The 23013-nt window shown below is 54.3% G+C and overlaps 1 protein-coding gene across 9 annotated transcripts in view; it reads left to right on the forward strand.

Annotated features, from left to right (window-relative positions):
- Window positions 1-20953: 20953 nt before the first annotated feature.
- Window positions 20954-23013, forward strand: part of RALGAPA2 (Ral GTPase activating protein catalytic subunit alpha 2) — a 92851-nt gene continuing 90791 nt past the window's right edge. For all 9 annotated transcript variants that reach the window (XM_048297977.1, XM_048297980.1, XM_048297983.1 and 6 more), the window contains exon 1: window positions 20954-21142. In XM_048297977.1, the coding sequence (XP_048153934.1) occupies window positions 21037-21142 (106 nt within the window). In that variant the 5' untranslated portion in view covers window positions 20954-21036. The remainder of the gene's footprint in view (window positions 21143-23013) is intronic.

Genomic DNA, 23013 nt, shown 5'->3' on the forward strand with positions numbered 1-23013 from the left:
TTGCTGCCTTCTTGTTCTCTTCCCCAGAAGTCGAGCAGTTATGGAAGGGCAGTACAGGGGAAGAAGGGTTTCCATGAGCTGGAGGGGCTGCAGGAGCATGGGAGCAGAACAACCCCCCCAGGGACACGCTGGGATTTCAGCCAGCTCCCTAACAAGCGATTTCCCTGAGGCACAGATGAGGGAGAGCTGCTCTGGGTAACAAGGTACAGCCAAAAGCAGTATCCAGGTATCCAGGCATCCTTCTGGGGATGGAACAGGACGTCTTAGGGCACTCTGGAGGGGATCTCCCACCAGCTGTGCCAGAGATCTTCATTCCTCATACCCTCAGCACCTACCCATAGCTTCCCTCTTCCAGCCCGGGCTCCAAATGCCTCTGGGGCATTTTGGTGTATCTGGAAGGCATAAGCCCAGGTAGCACGGCAGCACCTCCCTGTCCAGAGCACCGGGAACGTTCCTGGTGCTCTAGGACACGTCCTGCAGGTGATCTGGCCCCCAGTCCCGGCGTCCCCTGTGGGCAAGCGCTGCTGCTGTGTGGGGCAGCCTCGGGGACAAAGCCTGCCAGGGACATCTGGCCAGCTCCACAAACACCTGGAGCCTTCTTTCCGAAATCTCAGACTGGCGCTGAGCAAATGTTTACATTGAGCCGTGGTAAACGACTTCACAGATTTCACCGCTTCTGAAGAGGGAAAAAACAAAGCAAAAAGGGAGTCCCAGCACTCATCATTTACTCCAAGGTGCTGTAACCAGGTAGAAACTTGTCTTTTATATGCTGAACTGTGTCCATGAAAACACATTATCTTTAAGTGGGCACTGGAGGAACCACACTCAACATTGACTTCTTCATGCCATCGCTAAGGCTGGATACTTCAATCATTCAAAGGTTTAAGTGGGGATTAGCAGAGACCTCACCTACATCTTCCTCTGGCAGTTCAGCGTGTTTCGGGCGTGCTCTGCAGCAGCAAAGCTCCTGAAAGGCAAAGCCCCGAGGAAGCCCTGCAAACTGCACAATCTCTGTCACAGCCCCCGTCCTGGACAAAATCAGAGAGCCCAGAGAGGCACGTCGTGCCAGATCCCATCTCTCGGGTGGCTTCCAAAGGGTGCCCAGCTCTTCCCCACCCGGCTGCAGGTGCCAAGCCTGGCCAGCACCCCAGCAGAAATCCTGTTTCCCCAGCAGTGAACAAGCTCAAATGCTTTAAGAAATATCCCAAGCAACTCTGCCACTCAAGAGGCCCGAGAAGCAAGACAGTCGCTTCGCTTCCTTTATTGTTCTTTTTATTTTTTGGGCTCCCAGGCCCAGACACTGGAGGATTCCAGAGACTGCCAACAGGCGCGTGGCTTCTTGGAACATCCCTTTGAACATCAGAAGGCTGTGGAAACCACCAGCCACAGATCATTGCGGGTGGAAGGTCTCCAGTCTCCTTCGGGGACGAAGAAAGTCCCTCGCCAGCAGGGAAGCCAGGGTGCTTCCAACCCCCAGCCCGGAGCAGGGCACACGGCTCGCGCCCTGCTGGCTGCATGCTCCCCAGCCCTGTGGAAGCCCTTCTGGTCCTGCCCCGTGCCCTGGTGGCAAGGGGACTGGCAGCCACACGTCCCTAATGGCTGGCTGCGATGTGCTGCCACGTCCGGCTGATTAGCTGCGGGTGATCTGAAATGTCAAACCATTATCTGCGACAGCCACCGCCACCGGCGCAGAACGCCCTCCTAATCATGGCACTGGTGGTAAGTGGGAAAGGTGATGCTTAAAACACAGAGCGGAAATGAGCCTGAATTGCTGAAACAAACCAGCAAATCCCTTTGTTCCAGCCAGCCTCTGTGAGGCGGGCCCTGCCCGGCTCGCGCGGAGGGATCGTGTCCTCGCAAGGCGATTTGCAATATCCTAATTAAGATGGCCGCGCCATTGAGGGCACTAAAAGCCTCCTTGTCCCACCCTTACGCTCAGGTAGCTGTACACCCACCCTGCTACAGTACAGGTCCACAACCTCTGCCCTCTGAATGCTCCCATCCCTCACCCAGGGGTGGGAGTGAGTGGCTGGCAGGAAATTCCTGCCGAGGGCAAGGGGGCCGGAGCTCCTCACGGCACCCGCGGCCCACGCTCAGTGGAGTAAACACCCGCCATGGCTCAGGGCAGGACAGGAGCAACCGGCTCTTCCTCACGCACCATTTGCTTCCGGGGCACGGCTCCTGCCCGCGTGGGCTCTCGCTCCAGCGCTCCGGAACAGGCGGCCTTGGAAGCGCTCTTGGCCAAAACCAGGGCCAAATGATGCTGCATTCAGCTGCTGTCATGCCCGACACTTCTTACGGTTTCTTGGGAAAACATTAATTTGGAGCGTTTCTATGCTCCGTGCCAGTGCCGCAGCAGGGAGTAACCATCCCATTTCGAGCTCAGAGCAAGGCTCAGATATAGGGAAAAATTAAACAAGGATGAGAGCGAGAAACTGTTAAAAATATTTTACTGCACGTTCAACAACAAAGTCTGGGGGAGATAAGTCTGCGTGTGTACTAACATTATATAAAAAAGTGATTATTCAGCCCCGGGAACAGAGCTATTGATTCCAGTAACAAAGGGCACTATATACACTGCAGTGGGTTTGCTCTTTTTAGCCTGGGAAAATTGATTTTCTTAAACTTTCCCTTGAACCTGCAGTAGGGTTTAATCCGAACCTCAAGGAGCCTTTTAAGAACTCACATAAATTAAAATTATATCTCTTCATTCGGCACATTTTGGGTTCCTGCTGTTCCAGCAGAAACACGGGAAAGGCTGGAGAAAGAGGTGGGAGGACCTGATAATGGCGTTCATGTGACAGCATCCCTGCGCACGTTTGCTTACTCACACCAGAAACAACAACACGCAAACATCGAAAGTAAGTGAACCGAAACACACGACGGCTCAGTGCTACTGCGAGCCTGAAAGGCTGAAATTCCGCAGCAGAAGAGAAAGATAAAGGCGGCAGGAGTACGGGAGACAAGCCCTGGGAGCACACGGCGGGCGCAGGGCACCGCGGCTCTGCCCTCACAGCGGGCACAGCTGCCCGGCCCCTGCCCGGCCCCTGCCCCGCCGCAGGCCGGCGGCAGAGGGAGGCAGTGCCCGCCGAGCGGCTCCGGCCTTCAGGCCCTGTGCCCGGACAGCCCCGGCTGGCAGGGGACAGTCACCTGCGGATCCACCCTCAGGTAAAAGGGAGGCGGGGCCCAGCCTGAGCGCACCCAGCCAGCTGGTGCTACAAGTGTGGGGTGACCGAGGAGCCGGGGAGGTGTGAGGCTCTCACACACCGCACATCTCCGTGACAGTGCGTGAAGGCGTGAGCCCCTCACACACCCCGTCTCTGTGTCACTGGGTGCCACAGAGGTGTGAGCAGCCCACACCCCATCTCTGTGACACTGGGTGCCCCACAGAGGTGTGAGCACCCCACACCCCATCTCTGTGTCGCTGGGTGCCCCATGGAGGTGTGAGCACCCCACACCCCATCTCTGTGACACTGGGTGCCCCACAGAGGTGTGAGCACCCCACACCCCATCTCTGTGACACTGGGTGCCCCACGGAGGTGTGAGCCCCTCACACACACCATCTCTGTGACACTGGGTGCCCCACAGAGGTGTGAGCACCCCACACACCATCTCTGTGACACTGGGTGCCCCACAGAGGTGTGAGCACCCCACACCCCATCTCTGTGTCGCTGGGTGCCCCACAGAGGTGTGAGCACCCCACACCCCATCTCTGTGACACTGGGTGCCCCATGGAGGTGTGAGCCCCTCACACACACCATCTCTGTGACACTGGGTGCCCCACAGAGGTGTGAGCACCCCACACCCCATCTCTGTGACACTGGGTGCCCCACGGAGGTGTGAGCACCCCACACCCCATCTCTGTGACACTGGGTGCCCCATGGAGGTGTGAGCCCCTCACACACACCATCTCTGTGACACTGGGTGCCCCACAGAGGTGTGAGCACCCCACACACCATCTCTGTGACACTGGGTGCCTCATGGAGGTGTGAGCACCCCACACCCCATCTCTGTGACACTGGGTGCCCCACAGAGGTGTGAGCACCCCACACCCCATCTCTGTGTCACTGGGTGCCCCACGGAGGTGTGAGCACCCCACACCCCATCTCTGTGACACTGGGTGCCCCACGGAGGTGTGAGCACCCCACACCCCATCTCTGTGACACTGGGTGCCCCACGGAGGTGTGAGCACCCCACACCCCATCTCTGTGACACTGGGTGCCCCACAGAGGTGTGAGCACCCCACACCCCATCTCTGTGTCACTGGGTGCCCCACGGAGGTGTGAGCACCCCACACCCCATCTCTGTGACACTGGGTGCCCCACGGAGGTGTGAGCACCCCACACCCCATCTCTGTGACACTGGGCCCAGCCGGACCCCAGCGCCAGCCCCTGCCCACACGTGGTGTGCCCGTGGGCTGTTTACAGCTCCCGCACACCGTCTCCTTTGTGGCCCTGCTGAAAACCCCCAGTGTGCAGCACACCACTGTACATTTACGCTGTTGTTTTTCCCCTCAGTAAGGCAGTAAATGACCGTTTATTCAAACAACAATTCCTAAAACAAAACCAGAAACCAGCCCCGTGGTCAGATGTGTGCGCGGCGAGGCAGGGTTTGTTATTTAAGCAGCAGCCAGGCTGTGTGCTATGCAAACAAACCCCACGCTCTGTTCTCCCAACCTCCTGCTGACTTTGCAACTAATTTTGTTAGCAAGGAGAACACACTGCGCCGACATCAATGCAGCAAAGAGCCCGGAGACGTTTGTTCATAACTTTGTAACAAACATTGATCAATCGATTTTTGCCCGTGTGGGGAGGGAAAAGCCCACAAACAAAACAAAACACATATGGGGAGGTTTTTTTTTAATGGCACAAAGGGCAATTAGGCACCCAACCTTCCAGTGAAATGAGATTCCTTACGGTCCTCTGTGCTTTTAAGTCTTCCCCTTATGCTCAATGGAAGCAAAATCTACTCTCAAGCCTCCAAAGGAGGAAAAAAAATCAAGAGAATGGTTATAGTGGGCCTGGTGCAGCATTTCTGAGCGCACCAGAACAAAGACAGGTGAAGGCTCCTGACAAAGGGAAGGACACCCTATCCCACATGTACAGTCTTTTGTACCATGTATCAGATCCATGTAGAACCAGCAAAACAGAGAAAACACTAATTCGCTGTCAAAAGCAATTAAGTGCTGCGTAAACAGTGGAACACGAGCGTATTTACCCAAGCCCGTTCCTCCAGCTGTGCACCACAGCAGCACAGCAGGACCCCGGAGCCCCTCACCTGGCCAGGCAGGACAGGTGGCACGTGGATCTGCGGTGGCACAGCTGATCCAGCTTCCATGACCTGTGGTGCAAACGTGCCCTTCGGTGTGTGGAACAAGCGGCTCCCCTGAGCAGCCTTCCCAGCCACTGGCATTGTGGTTCTGTTCAAAGGCGGCTCCCGGGCACGCTTGATCACAGGTCTAGGCAAAACTTGACCTGAGCGTGTTTCAGCAGAGCTCCAGCCCTCAGCCTGGACATTTCATCTCCATGCCCAGCACCGCTGCCTGGCGCTGGGCAGGTGCCTGGGATCCCGCCTGCCCTTTTCCCAACATGTTCCTCAGAACTGTGGGGTCAGCTGCCTCCCACCCCTCGCCTGCACAACAGGACGGTCCGACAGCCTTGGGATGCTGAGACACCAACCCACCTGGAAGGGGAACTGCCACAGGAGGGACGCTGAGCCGGGAAAACCAAACAGCCCCGACACTGCGGGACCCAGGGAGAGCACCCCCTGCATGGAAGAGGCCGGGGCTGCCAGACACAGCTGCAGGGAGAACAGCACTTTGATTTCAGATACAACAGCAGCCAATGGAGAAGAATGATGAAGCACAGCTTCCAAAGTTTACTCTCGCAGCCTAACTAACAGCTCACAACAATACTTCCTGGGCAAGCAGCTGTGACCTTATTTTTCCTTTGGAAACAGCTCTGAGGTTTCACTGACACAGACGACCACCTGCTCATTAGCAGGTCCCTGAGCAGGGAAATGCCACAGGGTGATTCCAGCACTGTCTGGCTGCTCCCTGTGCTCAGCACACGGCTCGGGGAAGGTGGCTGCCTAGGCTGTGTGCCTCCTGCAGCCGGTGACATTTAGCTGGTCCCTGGGAGATGCTGAGCCAGAGAGCCCCTGACTGTCAATCTCCTGCTCTGCGTCTCTGGGGGCTGTGAGAGCCCCTCTCAGCAGCACCCCCTCACAGCCCCGACCCTCTGCCCGCCTGGTTCCGCACAAATCACCGAGGCCCTGCGCTCCGACACCAGATCTGCAGCCACCCTGGCTGGAACTGCCTGAGAGCAGGCGGTGGCACTGGGCAGGGAGAGCAGGATTTTAAAATCCTTCTTGATAACTTGAGTTGTCCTAATAGTTCCGAGAATTTATACATTTACAAATATTTACAATCTTTATAAAACAGAACCAGCATAGCCTGAAAGATTTCTGGTGGTGGCTGACAAGAGAAAACAGGAATGTTTTCCACAGATTAACCAGACGAGTACTTGTGTCCTGTCGTGCTCGCAGGCCCAGGTGCTCAGCCCCAGCACAGCAGCCTCTCCCCAGGGCTGGCAGAGGCTGTCCTGGATTGCACAGGCTGAGGAGCCAGTCAATGGAGCACTGAGCAACACCATTCATCAGGGCCGAGGGGTTTGGGAGCGCTGCCTCTCCATGCACTGCTCCGGGGCCGCGGGCCGCAGACAGAGGCGGCACAGTCCCGCCGGCATCTGGCCCGCACCCAGCCGGCGCTGCGGCAGCGCAAGCTGCATTCTGCCCTGCTGCTATTTACTCACAGCTACAGATGTTGACATAACAAAGAGCTACAGACAGACGGACAGAAGGGGAGCAGTGTTGCAGTGCAGACACTGCGGGCTCTATTCTTCAGGAAAGCGCCTCTGACTTCCCCACCCAGCCCTGCGATTCCTTTGGAAATCATCTGGGCTGGTGAAGCCTGCTTTCCTCCCGTGGGACACAACTGGTGTGAGAGAACATCAGCTTTGCTGTTTGTTCCTGTGCTGAACGGAACCCTTATCAACCCACAGAAAAACCAATTGTTTCAAACCAAGGGGCTGAAAGCTCGGGGATGCACCGGCAGCGTGCAGCTCCTGCTTGCCCCTCTGAGGGGCCGCACAGGGAAAATCCTGGCTCTGCACTCTTTAGAGAGCCAAAATTAAAGGGAGGACTTGTTCCACAGGAAAAAACCACCGCACTTAAATGCTTTTTGGGAGACACCACCCTGCATTTCAGAACTGCACATCTACACACACAAAACAAGCGCCCAAACAGCAAAATAAAAGCGTTTTGAAAAACACAACAGAGCGGTCAAAAGGGCAGAACCACCTGCAGAAGGCGGCCAGGGCTGGGCGTGGGAGAGGTGTCAGTGAGGCTGTGCAGCACTGCCCAGAGCTCTGCCCAGGCTGTGCTCAGCGCTGCTCTGAGGCGTTCGCCCCTGCTCTCCTCCTGGCCAAGACGTGCTGCGATGTCCCGAGAGCCCTGCTTGCCTCATGCTGCCGTGAGTGACAGTGACGTAGGCACTGACCCCGACTCCGAGTCCATTTGGGACAGCCGCAGCCCCACACCAAACCCTGCAGGTCCAGGGCACCGCTGGCCCCTCACACGCCGTGTCCCCACGGGCAGCCCGTGACCACTCGGATGCCTCAAGCACCGTGCAAGCTCGAGAAGGGATTCAAGTTTTTAAACAGTTGCTTTTTTAAGCTTCTGGTGTGAACCAAAGTTCAGATCCTTCACAACTGGTAGGAAAAGATATTATTGCCTGGAACCATGCCCAGAAAAGCTCAAAGCCGAGCCTCCTCCTGCCTGTGCTGGTTGCCAGCTCCCAGCGCTCCGCCGTGATGCCATCTGGTGCCTACAGGCAGAACAGCCAGGGCTTCTCCCGGGCTGGGTTTGGAGACGTTCAGGGGGGAACCAACAGCCCCCAGGCAGTAACTCACAGCATTTGTTCTGCTGGAAGATTAACATTGCCCTTGCACCGCCCCGGCGTGTCTGAATGCTTCCGGCGGGGCTGCAAGGAGAACATGGGTACCAGTCACACTCAATTTCGCTGCTGCCTCCCCTGGATGGGGATTTGCAGTGTTGCACTGCAGACATCCCTGCTGCTGGAGAGCTGTCCTGGCACAGCACGCGGCCCCGGAGCGGCCTCCCATCCCACAGCCACACACCAGTGGTCCTGAAGGGGCTGTAAAGAGCCTTTCTGAAGAGCAAATAAATGAGTTGACTTCATAAAGAAAAGCAGGGAGCCAAGTATCCTCCTTCCCTCAGAGAAGGAGACATTATGAGGTAGGTGTGCTTTGGAAGACCTGACAGCAGCGGTTTCGTGGAGGGTGCTCCTTGGGCTGTGGCTGGTGCAGGGGCTGGCCGGTGGCCAGCGGACCCTGTGCCAGGACAGGGCTGCTCCAACTGGCCCTGTCACCCCCCCAGGATGCCCCCAGGATCCCAGCACCTCACAGGCCCATCCCCTGTGCTGGGAGCTGCAGCAGGCGTGGCTGGGCACATGCCAGTCCTGGGAGAACGCAGAATTCCCTTAAATTCAGCCCCTTTTGCCATCTCCAAAGCAATACAACAGGAAACAAACTCGGCACCCTTTTGGAGGAAACATCTTGCAGGATGCTGTTTCCCAGCATCCCTGGGGATCATCCAGACCTGCCACTTGATTTACACTGGGTAAAACCAGTTTGTCCCATCACCAGTATGCTGTTGCTTGGACAGCACACCAGTAGGTCCTGCTGCAGCCCAGAAACGCTGTCCTTCCCTCACCATGGTCCAGAAACATCTCCCACCACAAGCCAGGGAAAGCGGAGGAGAGGGGTGGCTGGGTCAGAAGCTCCTTCCACGTCCCTGAGCACCAGCAGCGCTGGATGTACAGAAAGCAGCTGCGGGGGAACAGATCCCCAGGGAGGACAGGGGAAACACGAGGCAGCATGTTTTCCAAATAAGCCACCGGGAGCGTTTGAGCCTAAAGCAAACACACAAACTTACTGAGGATATCCACCAGCACGAAACAGTGGAGGAGGAGGAGGGGATGCTCACCCTTACGGCTCTCTTTTTCAGTCCTGGGAAAACAAATGTGCATTTTTAAAGTGGAAAAGGTGCTTGAAATCCCGCCGCAGCTCCTGTGGGAGGCCGGGTGTCCATCCAGCCGCATCTCAGGGCTGAATGAGACTGATCCCTGAGAAGTGCGGGGCAGCTTTATTTCCTGGTGCACATTGCCACCTCGTGGCTTTCCTCCGGCTTCCAGGAGAAGGCTGCAGGAGTCGGAGCCGCAGCCAGCGCGCACGGCGAATTGTTTGCAAATCGTTCCATTTGTTTGATCACAACCTGCAGCTGCGGAATGACCAGGCTCTGGAACAGCACTGGTTATGGTTATAGAGCTCAGCCTTGGCAGCCTTAATTCCGTAGCAGTATTTCCCCTGGTTCCAGCTGGTATTGTCTGACATTACGGTAGGAAATAAAATCAGGCAACCAAAGAATTTTACCTATAAAAATCATAAATAATTAATTAAAAACCCCAGCAACTGCACCTTTCACATTTCTCCTGTTCCTCTGCTAATTCCTGGGGAAGCTAAACAGGTATGTTAGCTGCATAATTATTTGTTTGCAGAGGAGGTTGACACTGGTTTACAGAGTACAGACAACCATGTAATTCCTCTGTAGCTACATGGTAATTATTGCACTATTATAGAGTAATTAAGCATGCAAATAAGCATTAAACCAAGGGGTCTGTATGGTAGCTGCCAACAACCGTAGGATAGAAAATCAGCAGTAAATCAAATTATAGTGTACTACAGGGGTACCAGCTATAGCAGGTAGTTAAGAGTATCATCTTTTACGCTGCAAGCCATTTCCATAGCTTTTCTGGCTGCACAAGTGTCTGGCCTAACGACCCAGGAGAGATCTAATTTTGCAAGTTCTCTGTGCAGGTTAAGCACATTATGCCTCAACTTTTCCTGAGGATGGGAACAAATCCATTGTTTATTCTAAGACTGGTACAAACCCTCCAGAGAAGTGTTCTCCAGGAGAACTCTGTAACACACTGAGTCTGGCTGTGCCCTGGTTGGTTTCTTTAAGGGACAAATCCGAATACTAACATACCCCTGTCCAGCTGTGAGCTTACCGCCCTAAGCACAAAGTGCTTTGCTGGACATTGAAGCCAAACTGTTCCAAACAGCCTTCAAGCCTGAGCTGCAGCAGGACCTCAGGCCATGTGCAAGGGTGGGACCAGACAAACTCAAACCTCTGATTCATTTCTTCCCAGAGATTCTCCCCCTGCCTTTTTTTACTTTTGTGAATGTTTTAGCACAGCCTGTCCTTAAAACTGGGCTGGTGTGTATGAAAGAGAGATCACAACACGCACTGGGACAGAGAAGCTTTCCCAAGTGAACCAGTTGTATTTTTACTCCCAGTTTGCACCCAAGCTCGTGAGCCAAGCAGGCTCAGAAGGACCTACACCTTCAACATGCTTTCCTAGGGATGGCTCCTGCAGGCACTGCAGCTCTGAGGGAAGTCGCAGGGATCTGTGCCCTGTCATGCTTACTGAAAGGAATATCTGCCCCAAAATAGCAGCTTCCTTAATTTAGTCAGCAACTTCCACTGCAGAAGCATCTCTGCTATGCCCTGGCTTTGTGCAGTGACGTGGCTCTTGCACTAGTCCAAGATGCACACAGCCAGACTTGGGCAAGCTGGCATTAGCTGTGGCCACTGCATTTGCCGTAACTACTCGGCACATGTGCCCCACTTTTCCAGCCATGGCTCTTGACGTTTGACGAAGACAAATAAATACCATAAACCATTTACACCTAGGGCCAAAATACTGCCGTTCCCGCTTCCTTCTGCCCCTCCAGCGGGCCCTTCGCGGCGCTCAACTCCACACCTGCTGCAGTCCATAGGAAGCTTTGCCTCCACCCCAGGGAAGCCTGGATCAGGGCCCAGCGTAAAGGCAGGAATTAATGAAAGCCATTGCCCTTGCACTTGTCTGCAGTGAGCTGCTCCTCGTAACAGTTGCCCCTCCTGCCGCTGTGCTGCCATTGCCTGGGCACAGGCACCCACTTAAACCTTGCCCAGAAACGCCAGCACCGTTTTAGACATTTATACATACTCATTCCGGTGACCAGCTGAAACAGACACGTTTATTTTGCCCCCAGACAGATTACCTCTGAGACACATACCGAGGCTCTTCTGGCCCTTGGTTGCCTCACTGTGTTTCCAAACACAGAAATCCCGCGTAGTTTAAAAGCAGGCTCTTATTACCTTTAATGCATATATTTGTTAAGGCAGCAACCATGATCACAGCCACCACTACCCTTCCCTTGCTCTGCCCCCTCACTTAGCAACCAGTCCGAGTGCTGCCAGCATTATTCTTGGCTTGCCAAGGAAACTATTTCTGTCCCGTGAATTTCATTTCCTAGCAGAGTTTAATTTATATTTTGGTGCTTTACGGTTGTCATGAAAACCCTCCTTCCCCTGCTAATGACAAGCTATGCTGCAGTCTCCTGCTCCCACTCCACAGACCCCAGCTTCCACCTCCATCCCTGGGACTGCACCCACGGCTTGCTGAGGACCGCTTACTCGTCAGCATGTGTGCGAAAAATAACACCTTTCCAGATTTCATCCATTGGGACGTCAAGAGAGGCTTCTCAGGAGAAAGGAGTTTTCCTACCTCTACACTGAGGACAAATCCATGCAGCTGGAGTTCCCTGCAGAGGGAGCAGGCTCGCCATCCCCTCACAGCCGGAGATGTGAGTGGAAATCCTGCCTTTCAGATAAGAGCATGGCATCTGTCACCGAACTTATTTGCAGCCCCTTGCCAGCTCCGTCAGGGTACCTTGCTCTTTGCATGGGAATTAAACAGAATTCCTGACTCAGGCTCCAGGTTCCCTTACTCAGCACCGCTGGCACGGAGCACACCTGCAGACGTGCCTCAGCCCACAGAGCGGGGAAATAACTTCTCCACATTGCTCAACTTTTCTAGAATATTGGTCAAGTAGTGCTGGAAACCAGCGCGTTGGGCCGGGCCAAGGGACTCGGCGGGGTCAGACCATCCCACTGCTCCTCCCGGTGCGTCCTGCTCCAGCGGGGTTCCCATGGACACCCACAAGAAAGGAGGAAGCTCCCTCCCTGAAGGCAGGTAGGTGTTTTACCTCTCACACCCCCAGCACCAGGAATCCCGAGTCAGAGCAGCACTGCAGGCACCTCCCACGCCCTGCAGACACACGCATGTGAGGTTCACCCATGTCCCACTCTCCAGAGCTCATGGTGGGTCACCCCCAGGAGAAGACCAGGCCCAGCCAGCGGCACCACCGCTGGTGCCAAGCGGGTGACAAAGGGATTTATACCTTTCCAGCTGCCAAGGAGAAGGAAACACCCCTGTAACATGAGCCCAGCACACGCCATGCACGAGCACTCGCAGCCAGCAGCACTGGGGGTACACGGGCACGTGGCAGGACCTGCTTTAAACACCAAAGTGACCCCTCCAGAGGCTCTTGAGTAGCTCCTGAGGGTCTTCTCCCAGCCTGCCAGGCTTCTCTGCTGCTCTGTGGTGCTTTGGGGCCCTTCAGAGCACCACCAACCCCAGCCCTGGGCTTTGCCCCCTCTGCCGCCTCTCCGGGTAACAAGGAATGCTGGCAAAACTGCAGCCTCTTCCCCTCAAATGCAGCTTTCCCTACACGGGGTGCAGCTGGGCAGCGCATGCTAATAATTTGTCAAACACTGAACTAGAACTGTGGATAAGAATCACGCTTTTTGTACAGAAAATTGAAAATGAAATAGTGCCTAGAACTGCAGCTATTACACAGCACATTATCTTGGAGGGCTTTGGTGTAATTTAGATAAAACACCGTATCTCCGATTTCAGAAATGTCAACATCGTTCTAAATGTACATGTGTTTTTCCATCCGTTTTCTGTGAAGATTTAGAACTCCACGAGCCTCTCTCTCTCGTTCTCTCCATTTTCTTTTTAAATTGGCAAATGAGTGTTCCATCTTTCAAAATTTCAGGTACATTTTTATATGTAGGAAAAGTACATGTTCACAAAGATGCCCCTGAACGGCTCCATTATGGATCTCATCGGCTGTGACACACTTCCCGAAACAAAATCTATGCATTTGGATGAAACAGAAAAAATTAATACCAGAACAAGGACGAAATGTTTCACTTCCCTCACGCGCCCCCGATATTCACGTGGCGCTTCATCCCTAACTAACGCTCTGCACCTTTTCTTCAAACCTCCTTCAAAGAGGGAAACACTCCAACTGCAACGCAGAGAATTCTGTTCGAGCATACAAATCCCCCTTTCTTTTCGGTGGCCCACGCTGTCTGCAGAGGCTGTGCAGGCGCCATCCTTGGACACATTCCAAAGCCAACCGGGCACGGTCCTGAGCTCCCTTGCTCTGAGTGTCCCTGCCTGAGAAGGAGTTGGAGTAGCTGATCTCCAGAGGCACCCGCCAGCACCACCTACTGTGCGGGCTCCTGTTTCATTGGAAGTTCATCGGAAAATCTGTACCGTCAACATGAATTTTATCTGGTTTTTGCTATCTCCAGCCTCTGATCAGGTTTCAGGAGTGTCTTACACCCTCTTGCTAATTGTCCCGCATGGCTTCACGCTGTTCTCCCGGGAGGGGGGAAATAAGGGTTGGCACAAAACAGGATGTACCTCCTGCAAACGCCAGAGCGAGGGAGGGAGGATCAGGAAAGGGGGCTTTGCTGCCGTGGCTGCTGAACTTCCAGCATGGCCAGGTTTGGCTCTGCTTGCCTTTACCTGAACCAGCAGCTGGACAAAAAGCTGGACATTGTCATTCAATTCTCTGCAGCCCCTCCTTTCCCGACCCGGGAGCTGGAGCGCACAGCCCAGGCTGTGTGGGAAGGACCACGCACTGTGCAGGAGGGTCGTGGCAGCCCTTTATCCTGATCCAAGTGCCCTGGGAGCGGATAAAGGTGCAGATGGCCACCACGTGGCTGTTTGCAGTGACACCTGAGTACCCCGAGTATCTGTGACCGTCCACCACGCTCAACAGGGTACGACATGAATAAATAAAGAGGTTTCTAATTAGATTAGGGCCGAGCAAAAATACATAATAAATTGCAATTCTTCTTTTTCACAGAGCCAAATACTTTGTGAGAAGAATGCCACTGTCATCTAAACCTTCAGTTTAGCCTTCAGCAGCTCCCCATGTTAAGCCTCGGCACCTCCCACTTCCCAAGCGCCGTGGATAGTCCTGGGCACCTTCGCTCACCACTCCTGCACGCACACATACACACGGAATCAACCCGGGGAATGTTTATAGGGATGCCAGTCTGCAGCTTCAATTTACAAGTTCATTAACAGTGTCCCTGCAAAGATCAGGGTTTTTTTAATTGGAGCTCTAATTAGCAATGAATTCTCATTATTTCTCATTGAAATCCCAAAGCAGCTCTGGCACATTCTCTTTGTTCTCTGAAAACGGGGAAGTGGAGAAGCGTAAGGGAGATAAAGACACGGCTGATGATATACTGGGAGGTGTTTTCTCCTCAAGCCATTCCTCCACTTTAACACATTTTGCAGCAATTTTCCTTATTATTTATGGTTTGAAGAAATATCTATTTCCATAAAGAAATGCTAACGCCACTGTTGGCTGCTCCCTACCCTTCCCAGAAGGACGTGTCCCCGGGATAAGGTGCACCCTTAAGGTGATGAGGTTGGCTCTTCATTCTGTGCTCAGGCAAAGCCTCTGTCGACGTCCAGAGGTGTTTTCCAAGTGCGGGGGCACGAATCTGAAACGTGGCCGTGAGAAAAGGCCTGAGAAACAGCCAGCCACCCCTTGACTACAGTGCAGCAGCTCCGACAGGGAAATGTTAATCAGGAGGAGAGGTTTGCCAGAGCCTTCATTAGCGCCGATGAGGTCAGGGCCTGGATCAGGCAGCTGGCACTGGCACCGTTTCCTGGGAGCAGCAAGGACTGGCTCAGGCTCAGGCAGAGGTGGCTCCGAAGGTGACCGGCTCCCAGAGGCTGCCTGAGCAATCCCCCCAGATTTACTGGGCTGTGCTTGTCAGGCCCTCACTCTAACTCCTCCAGAGATGTAAAAGCGAAGTATCAAGCAAGTAAAAATACATCTAATTTTCTCTTGGGTTTGAGCCCTTTCGTGGCCCGAGCGCTTTGGAAGGGCTGTGGTAGGAAAAGAATCAGCACCGCTCCTTTTTGCTGTGGCTAATAAGCAAATAAGGGAACAAAGAGATAAATTTTCCCCACGGAAGAACAGTGCAGCACCTGTGGCATCTCTCCCTCCTCCCACCCGCCTGCATCCACTCCCGGCTGGAGCCCCGTGGCGGCACGGGGACATCTCCTGGCGGGCGACCGAGGAGCACAAGCGCGGCAAGGAAAGGGCGCCCTGTGCCCGCCCCGGCGGCGAGCAGAACTCGGCACTGGGAGAAAGGAGTCGGGCTCTTGGACTGTGCTGGTGTCTGCTCCAAACCCAGAGACGTTTTGGGCTCTTGGCAAATTCTGGTTGGTTTTTTTTTTCAGAGGGATGGAAAATCATCACATTGTTTCCACAGCCCTTCTACAAATTATTTCGATAATAAGGGACCTCCTGCGACATTAAGTACATTTTAATTACAACATTGTCTGTAATGCATATATCTAATTGCAAATAATTATTTTATCGTATTTTGTCAGTAGGCCCGTTAGATGCATCAGATATTATCTTCTGACTCAGCGGTACAGGTTAATTAAAATTTCTCTTTTAATACCGTTTCAAAGCTAACCACATATTTTCATCTGAACACCAGCTGTGTTGGTAAAAATTATTTTTTGTTGGTTTTTGTCATGCTTGTCCGTGGAGGAGAACCCGAGCCATTTCTGCAGGCTGTAATTACTGCACTGCTTTCTGCAGTCGTTCATTTGCAAAGCAAGAAAAGAAGGAAGAATGTGTGGAACACCGGTGGCCAGCGGTTGCTTTGTGTGTCACCGGCTCATTTTGAAGGGGTTTTTGTTCTCCCTCTCATGTGCGAAAAGCGTTTGAGATCTTCTCTTCAGAAGGAGAACTGAAGATACCACACAGCCTGGTTTGTCAATCACTCAGGGTTAAGACAATCAGAGTGGTCATTCTGGATGTTGACAAAGCCCAGCTTAAGGGCGATCCCAGTCAGCTGCTTCCTTCCTCATTTATTGTTCCTCCGAGTGATAAAGAGCCAGCACAAGCGGGGAGAAAAATGAAAATACGAACGTAATGCTGAGTCAAAAAAAAAGAGAGTTTAAATAGATGGCAATATAAACCCAAGACAGCCGAGGAGAGGACAAGGGGAAAACAAAGGCTCCAACTGCAGCTGGCAGCACCCTTCACCTGTACCTTTCAGGAATAAGTGACCCTTATTTCACTCTCTGTGCATCATTTCCTAGGACCAGAAGGTTTCTGTGAGCCTGACTGTCAGCATCTCAGTGCTGTTTCAGACCCCACACACTGTGCCTGCATGTCTGGAGCCAGCTCCGGGCACGGCAGCGGGACACGCCCGGCAGGGACGGGGTTAACAGTGTCCCCAAAGGAGGGGAAGGGGGCTCTGCCTTGCCGGGCCAGAGGTGGATGGTGCCAGGAGGAAATTGCTGCAGCTCCACCGAGATCACGAGTGACCTTTCCTCTTGGAGAGAGGCGAAGTAAACAACACTTATCTCGGATTTAGTGCAGTTGAGACAAGCAGCACTTTATCTCCGTGCCGCGGCACGAGGAGCGGGGAAGCAGAGGGATGATTTTCCTGTTTTTACCGTGTCAGCCATCTCTTAGCCCAGACTCAAGTCGAGCTGAAACACCTCCTCATGGAAAGACCTTGGCCGGAGCAGTAGGTTACGGGCTTGCACAACGTGCCATAAACCTCTTTGTGCAGTTCAACCTTCCGCAAAGGCACTCTGAGCTCTCCTTACGCGGTGATATTTTTACTCCATGAAATTTCCACATCCTCCGTACAGTTTCCTTTTGGAAGGTATCAGGGGACATGCAATCCCTGTTCTTTCTATTTTGGACTTTTTTCCATCCGTAGACGTAAGTCCTTCCCTTTCCCTCTCTACACAGTTGGAGATTCTGGCAGAAGGAAATCTGACGGGGTTTTTTGACAGTGGATTTCTCCTGTCTATCATTTTTACTATAAATTTTACTCTTTTTTTTTCACTGTTACTACAAGAATGACATCCGACTGCCTTATATGCTGCAACGGGTGGAAATTTTCCGTCAGGTTTTTCCTAAACAAAACTCCACAGGCCAAGGGACAGTGAGAAACCCTTTAGGTGCCAAATGAGAGGGGCTGGGGAGCTCCTCAGTGAGGGTTATATGGACGAGGCACCTTTGCTTCCATAAACTCAGCGAAACTCCAAACATTTACAGAAGCTGATCCATGGACAGCGGGTCGCAGGACCCGGACTCAGAGAAACTCAGGCATTTAGCAGAAATCCAGCACCTGCTGTGTGGCTGGAGTCTGAAGCAGAGTTTTGCAGGAGCGGGGCTCCATGCCTGCGTGCCCTATAGGAACGCTGTTAGGAAAATCACCCATCACAGCCAGATCTTTCCCACATGCTTAGTCATTCCAGGGGAGAGAGGGCAGAGCCTCGTTTCCCTACACAGCAGCACGCTGGCACAGCACCAGAGCTCTGCCAAGCCCCTGCAGCTGTGCCAGGAAGCATCAAGTGAGGAATAAGAAGCTCTGGTGCCTTAATGGATGTGTTGGACCAAGGATATGCAAGAGGACACAAAACCAACTTTCTAAACACAACTTGAAGCATTTGGTTTGAAGGACGGAAAGTCAGTACAGGCATTCCCTGCTAAGGAAGCCATTATCTCACCTGCAGGCTGTCCAGGAGGCAAGTCCTCCTGTATTTACTTTTCCCCCACCTTTTTTCCTGGCCCCAGTATGAAGTGTTATATTGACACGAGTCAGCGGAGAAGTTCCGTAATTTAATCTCTGCCATTAAAATTTCAGACTCCCCGGGAAAAGCAACCCTGCCTGTTCATCAGGTCCAGTGAAATTCAGGCGGCAGCCGGTGTCACCTTCCCACAAACTCCACGAACCCCGCAGCACCAGGCCACTTCCCAGGATGGGGCCGGGGGGGAAGGAAGGGCCGAGCCATGCAATTCAGGGATAGCGTGCTGGCCCGTGGTGCAAATGCACATGAATAATTCAGGCCGCTCTATTTTGGACTGGGAGTGCACTGCCCCTCACCTGCACTGCTTAAGGCAACGCCTGAAATAGAAACTCCGGTAGGAGCAGCCCGGAGGGCAGTGCCAGCAGCCTGGCAGGGCGGGCTCTGCGGAGACAGCCTCTGCAAGGTCAGCACTTCCCTTTGCTCAGGGGAGTCTCGGCTGGGCTGTGACACCCCAGAAATCTCCCCCGGACTGACGGGACGCTGCTCTTCCTCCCGTGGACCCAGGCAGGCAGGCAGGCAGGCTCCTGCACAAGGAGGGGTTTTCCTAAGGAATGCCAAATCCCTGCTCAGTGCTGCCATGCCTGTGCTGGCGTGGTCACCTCACCCAGGACACCACACCGTGCTGGGACCTTCAACAGTCCGGTTCTGCCATAAGTGATTACTGCTTTGTCCCCTTACGGACTGCTTTATATAGATTTTACCTCAGATCCTGAAAGCTGAATGACCAAATCTCTTTCAGGAAATTATTCTGCCTTAAGCACCGGCTTTCGGAAATGCATCATCTGACTTTCTGGGAAATGGTAAATGCTATATTGTCAGAAAACACAAGTCACAGGATTTTTCTCCTGCACAGGCTGAAGTCACCGCTGCAGGTTTACTGGCACCTCTGGCTTGTGCTACCCTACGTCAGCTCCTAAGTGAATCATTTGAAAAGTTGCATTTGATGATAAGTGAACTAAAAGGGAGAGCAAGGGCTGTCCTAGAGCACTGTGATTCCAGGCATGGCATCTGTATTCCCTGGAGCTTTCCACAGGGAGAATTTCTGGCACACTTCAAACCAGCGAGTGCCTAAAGCTACGTGGTTTGGTGCTAAGCACCACAACACTCCCCTGGTTATCACACAAGTTATCAGACATCACAATTCCTGAACCTGCAAGGGTTCCTTTTTTAGCAAAGCAGGACACGACAAAAACATGGAACAATCTGAAACCACCAGGAGACACAAACTGGAAGTTGTTCGTTTTGTAACTCAATTAAAATAAAAGGGAAGGGTAAAAGAATAAACGAGAGCAAGGCAAGACTTTAGCCACGTGCTTCCCCAGCCAACTGCACAAATCCATTTGTGGCAATGGAAGGGGACAGCCAGAACAGCCCAATTGGCTCTTCTCAGGAAGATTGCACCACATGACCCCAAACTGTAGACAATTGCTGCAGAATGATAGCTGCTCCAGAAGGAGATGGCGCGTCATGGTGCGACAGGAGGAACAGGCAGTAGGAATTACCACAAGCCTGAGCTGGGCTCCAAGGTGAGGGACAGCTGTGAATTTTCTGTGGCTGACTCCAGGGTGTTCAGCCTTTCTGTGCGAGAAAAGGGATTAATGGGTTTTTTCATTTTCAGCACCGTGCATCATCACTATCCATCTCCCTCACTCCAGCAAGCAACTCCTTCCTTCTTAGCACAGGGGCCGGGCCGGCTGCGCCCCTTCCAGAATCCAGCTGTGCTGCAGAGGGGGAAGCTGTGCCTCGCTCACCAGCAGGGCGTAGGGAGCTCTGCCTGCAGCCCCCTCCTCCACAGCCCCCGATGCCTGCTTCTTTATTTGTCTTTTATTTATCCGCTGTAACCTCCAGCCAGAGCCTTCCCCTGCTCCCGCGTGCACGTGGCCATCCCAGGGGTGGAGGAGCTGGGACTGTCCCTTCCCCAGTGGGACGTGTTTATGGCTTGTTGACCTCTTGCTCTGGTGACCTCAGGCCTCTGCAGCAGAAACGATCCCTGCGAGGGCTCAGAGGAAGTGAGATGTGGCAGTGGTGTGTTTTCTGCTTCTAACAACAGTAGTTCTTGTGACATTTTATTCTCTATGCCGATTCGCCGCTCAACAAATAATTTCCATGTGATGCGTAGACTGATTTTTAAGTAATTTTGTTAAAAACTGGGGAGTAGAAACGCAAGTCATTTCCCTGGCACACGTTCTTTTCTTTCTTAGGACGACAGCCTCCTTTGAAACTTACTAGAGTTTACTGTTTTACCCGGGAATTTTACCGAGAGCAGCCGAGGGCCTTTAACTGAAACCCTGTTGGCTGCTGCTTCAGGGATGGCTGGTGCTTGTGCTGCGTAACTATGAGCCTGCTCTGTCTTTTACCTTCCCCGTGTGTAAAGAGAGCACGTATTATTTATATACTTACAGTGCAAGCAGTTATTCAGAACCTGAATGTTTTCCCATGGAGACTTGCACTGAATATCGGGGAGAATTTTTTCCCTGGGTGGGCGGGCAGGCCCTGGCACAGGCTGCTCAGGGAAGCTGCGGCTGCCGCTGGATCCCTGGCAGTGTCCGAGGCCAGGCTGGGCACTGGGGCTCGGAGCAGCCTGGGACAGCGGAAGGTGCCCCTGCCCAGGGCAGGGGGTGGCACTGGGTGGGATTTAAGGTCCGTCCAACCCAAATCTGCGGTTCTGTGATTCCGTGATAAAGCAAGAGCCTACCTAGGAGCCAGCTCCCCACGGCGCCTCCATCCCAGCTGCCCTGCCCCGGGCATTCCCGCGGCTCTCCCGGGATTCTCCGGTTCGCCTCTCGGGGGTCCCTGGAGCCGCACGGGGCCGGGCTGTCCCCTGCGCCCCCGGGCACTGCGGGGTCCCGCCGTGCCTGCGCGGTGCCCGGGGAGACCGGCCCGGGGCTGGCACTGGCGGGGCCGGGGGTTCCCGAGGGTTCCCGGGGGTCCCGGGGCGCGGCTCCCGGCAGCCGCGGTGACGTCAGCGCCACGCCGCCATGACGTCAGAGCGCGGGGCGGGCGGTGCCGCAGCTCCCGGCGCGCCCCGCGCAGCGGCGGCGCAGAGCGGGGGCGGGAGCGGCGCGCGGGGAGCGCTCCCGGCGCGGCTCCATCCCCGCATCCCTGCCCGCCGCTCCGCCGGGATGTTCTCCAGGAAGAGCCACGCCGATGTCAGGAAATCCACGCAGAAGGCGCTGGACCCCAAGCGGGACGTGCTGACCCGCCTGAAGCACCTCCGCGCGCTGCTGGGTGAGCGGGGGAGGGGGCGCGGGGGGACGCGGCCCCGGGGCCCTGAGCCCCCTCGTGGGGTGCCCGGGCGGAGCCGCGGGCGCTGCTCGCCCTCCGCTGCGGTGTCCGGGCGCGACACCAGTGAACCCGGGCCGTAACAGCTCTCCGTGCTGGGTGGGGACAGAGAGCCTCTCCTGCCCGGGGAGCCCCGGGCTCCCGAGCAGCTCGGCGGGCTCCCCGGGCTCTCTCCCTTGCAGAGGCAGCGGTGCGTGTCCTTCCCGAGGGCTGCGGGAGAAAGTTTGGGGTGCGCGGTGCCCTGGGAAAGTCGCGTTTGCCGGTGTCCCGGTGCTCGGGTACGGCACGGTGGGCTGGGGGCGGAACCGCGGGGAAACACACATCCCCGGTCAGTTTCGGAGATGGGCTCGCAGGAGCCCTGCTCTTGTCGGCAACATCGACTCGGGGCTCTTTGTTGGTGGTTTAAACTCTAAGAGAAGTCACCGTATGGTGTTTTGTGGTGACTCCGTGTTTGGGGCGAGGTTGGACGCGTCTCGGGGCGCCTTGCAGGTGAAGCCTTTCGCCCTCATCGTGGTGGAGTTTCAGCTGCGGTCCCTCTGGGGGTGGAAAGCCGCTGATGTGTTTCAGCTGCGAGCTGTGGTTCGGGAGGGTCTGGGTGGCCTCGTGTTCGCTGTTGAAATGCAGCAGCAGCAGCAGGCTCTGCTGAGGGGAGAGGCTGTGGCCGGTCAGTCCGCTTGGCTCCCAGGTGACGCCGGTTTGTTCCAGGTGCGAGGGATCATCGCTGGCGTGCCGCAGTTGTTCCTTGCGATCTGCTGCGCTTCGGGAGCTGATGGGGGGCAGCTGGTCAGGGAGCAAAGTGCCGGGCGGATCTGGCCTGGTGTCACGCTGTTGCGTTTGGTGACTCTTTAATTAAAGGTGCTTGCGGGCGCTGGTTTACGGTGAAGGGTGTTGCGGAGCCACGGGGCTGCCTGGGGCTGTGCTGTGTCCAGCTGCCTGGCTGGTCAGTGCGGGCACTGTCCGAGCAGCTCTGGGTACGGTCCCCGGGTATCTGCTCTTTGCAGTGCCTGTGTCAACATTTGAGGTAGCATGGGAGTGGCTTTTGGAAGATGCCGTCTTGATAAATACCCTTCCCAGAGTGTCTTTCGTGGTTCTGTTCAGCATGGAAAATGAAGCAACACATGGGAAGAACCTTTCTGGTATTTAAGAAAAACAAAGCTTTTTTATAAAAGCTCAAAAGGAGTTGGATTTTTTTTTTTTCCCCTTGTCCCCTCTCACCTTGCCCTGGCCAGGGGTAGGAATGTGTGTGTGTGTGTTACTCCTGCTGCTTCACTCGGGCCACAGTGCCCGGTGTTCCCCAAAGAGCTGCTCCTGCTCTTGTGTTTCCTTGGGGCTGCCAGCTCCTCTTCCTTTGTTGGTTTTAAATCACAGGACTTTAATTGTAAACAAAATGTCAGTTACTCTTCTGTGATCCTGCTGGTGCAGGAGGATACAGATCAGAGGGAAGATGATCGTAGGGGAGGGATGAGCAAAAGGAATGTGTAGTTCCGTAAATAAGGGCTCGTGTGAGCTGTGGATTGCTTCAGGTCCCTTAGTGGCATGGGTGTAAGTTTGTCCAGTGCCCGAACTAAAATAAAAGATTCCACCTAAGCTGGTGCTGCTTATAATGTCTCTCAGGCCTCGAGCGGCCTTTGGGATCTGAGCTTCTGCTCTGTGGGGTGCTCTGGCCACGTGGCAGGCCAAAACACTACCCAGAAGAACAACAGGACTCAAAAGTGGATGTTCATTTGTGTTTGAGAAATGACCAGAACGTTTCCCTTATTTTTCTGTTGCTGTGGAGATGTACTTGGGGCCAGAAGTTCTGTAAAGTTAGTAAAGGT

This window comes from Corvus hawaiiensis, chromosome 3 (genome assembly GCF_020740725.1).
Source record: "Corvus hawaiiensis isolate bCorHaw1 chromosome 3, bCorHaw1.pri.cur, whole genome shotgun sequence".
NCBI classification, from domain to species: Eukaryota; Metazoa; Chordata; class Aves; order Passeriformes; family Corvidae; genus Corvus; species Corvus hawaiiensis.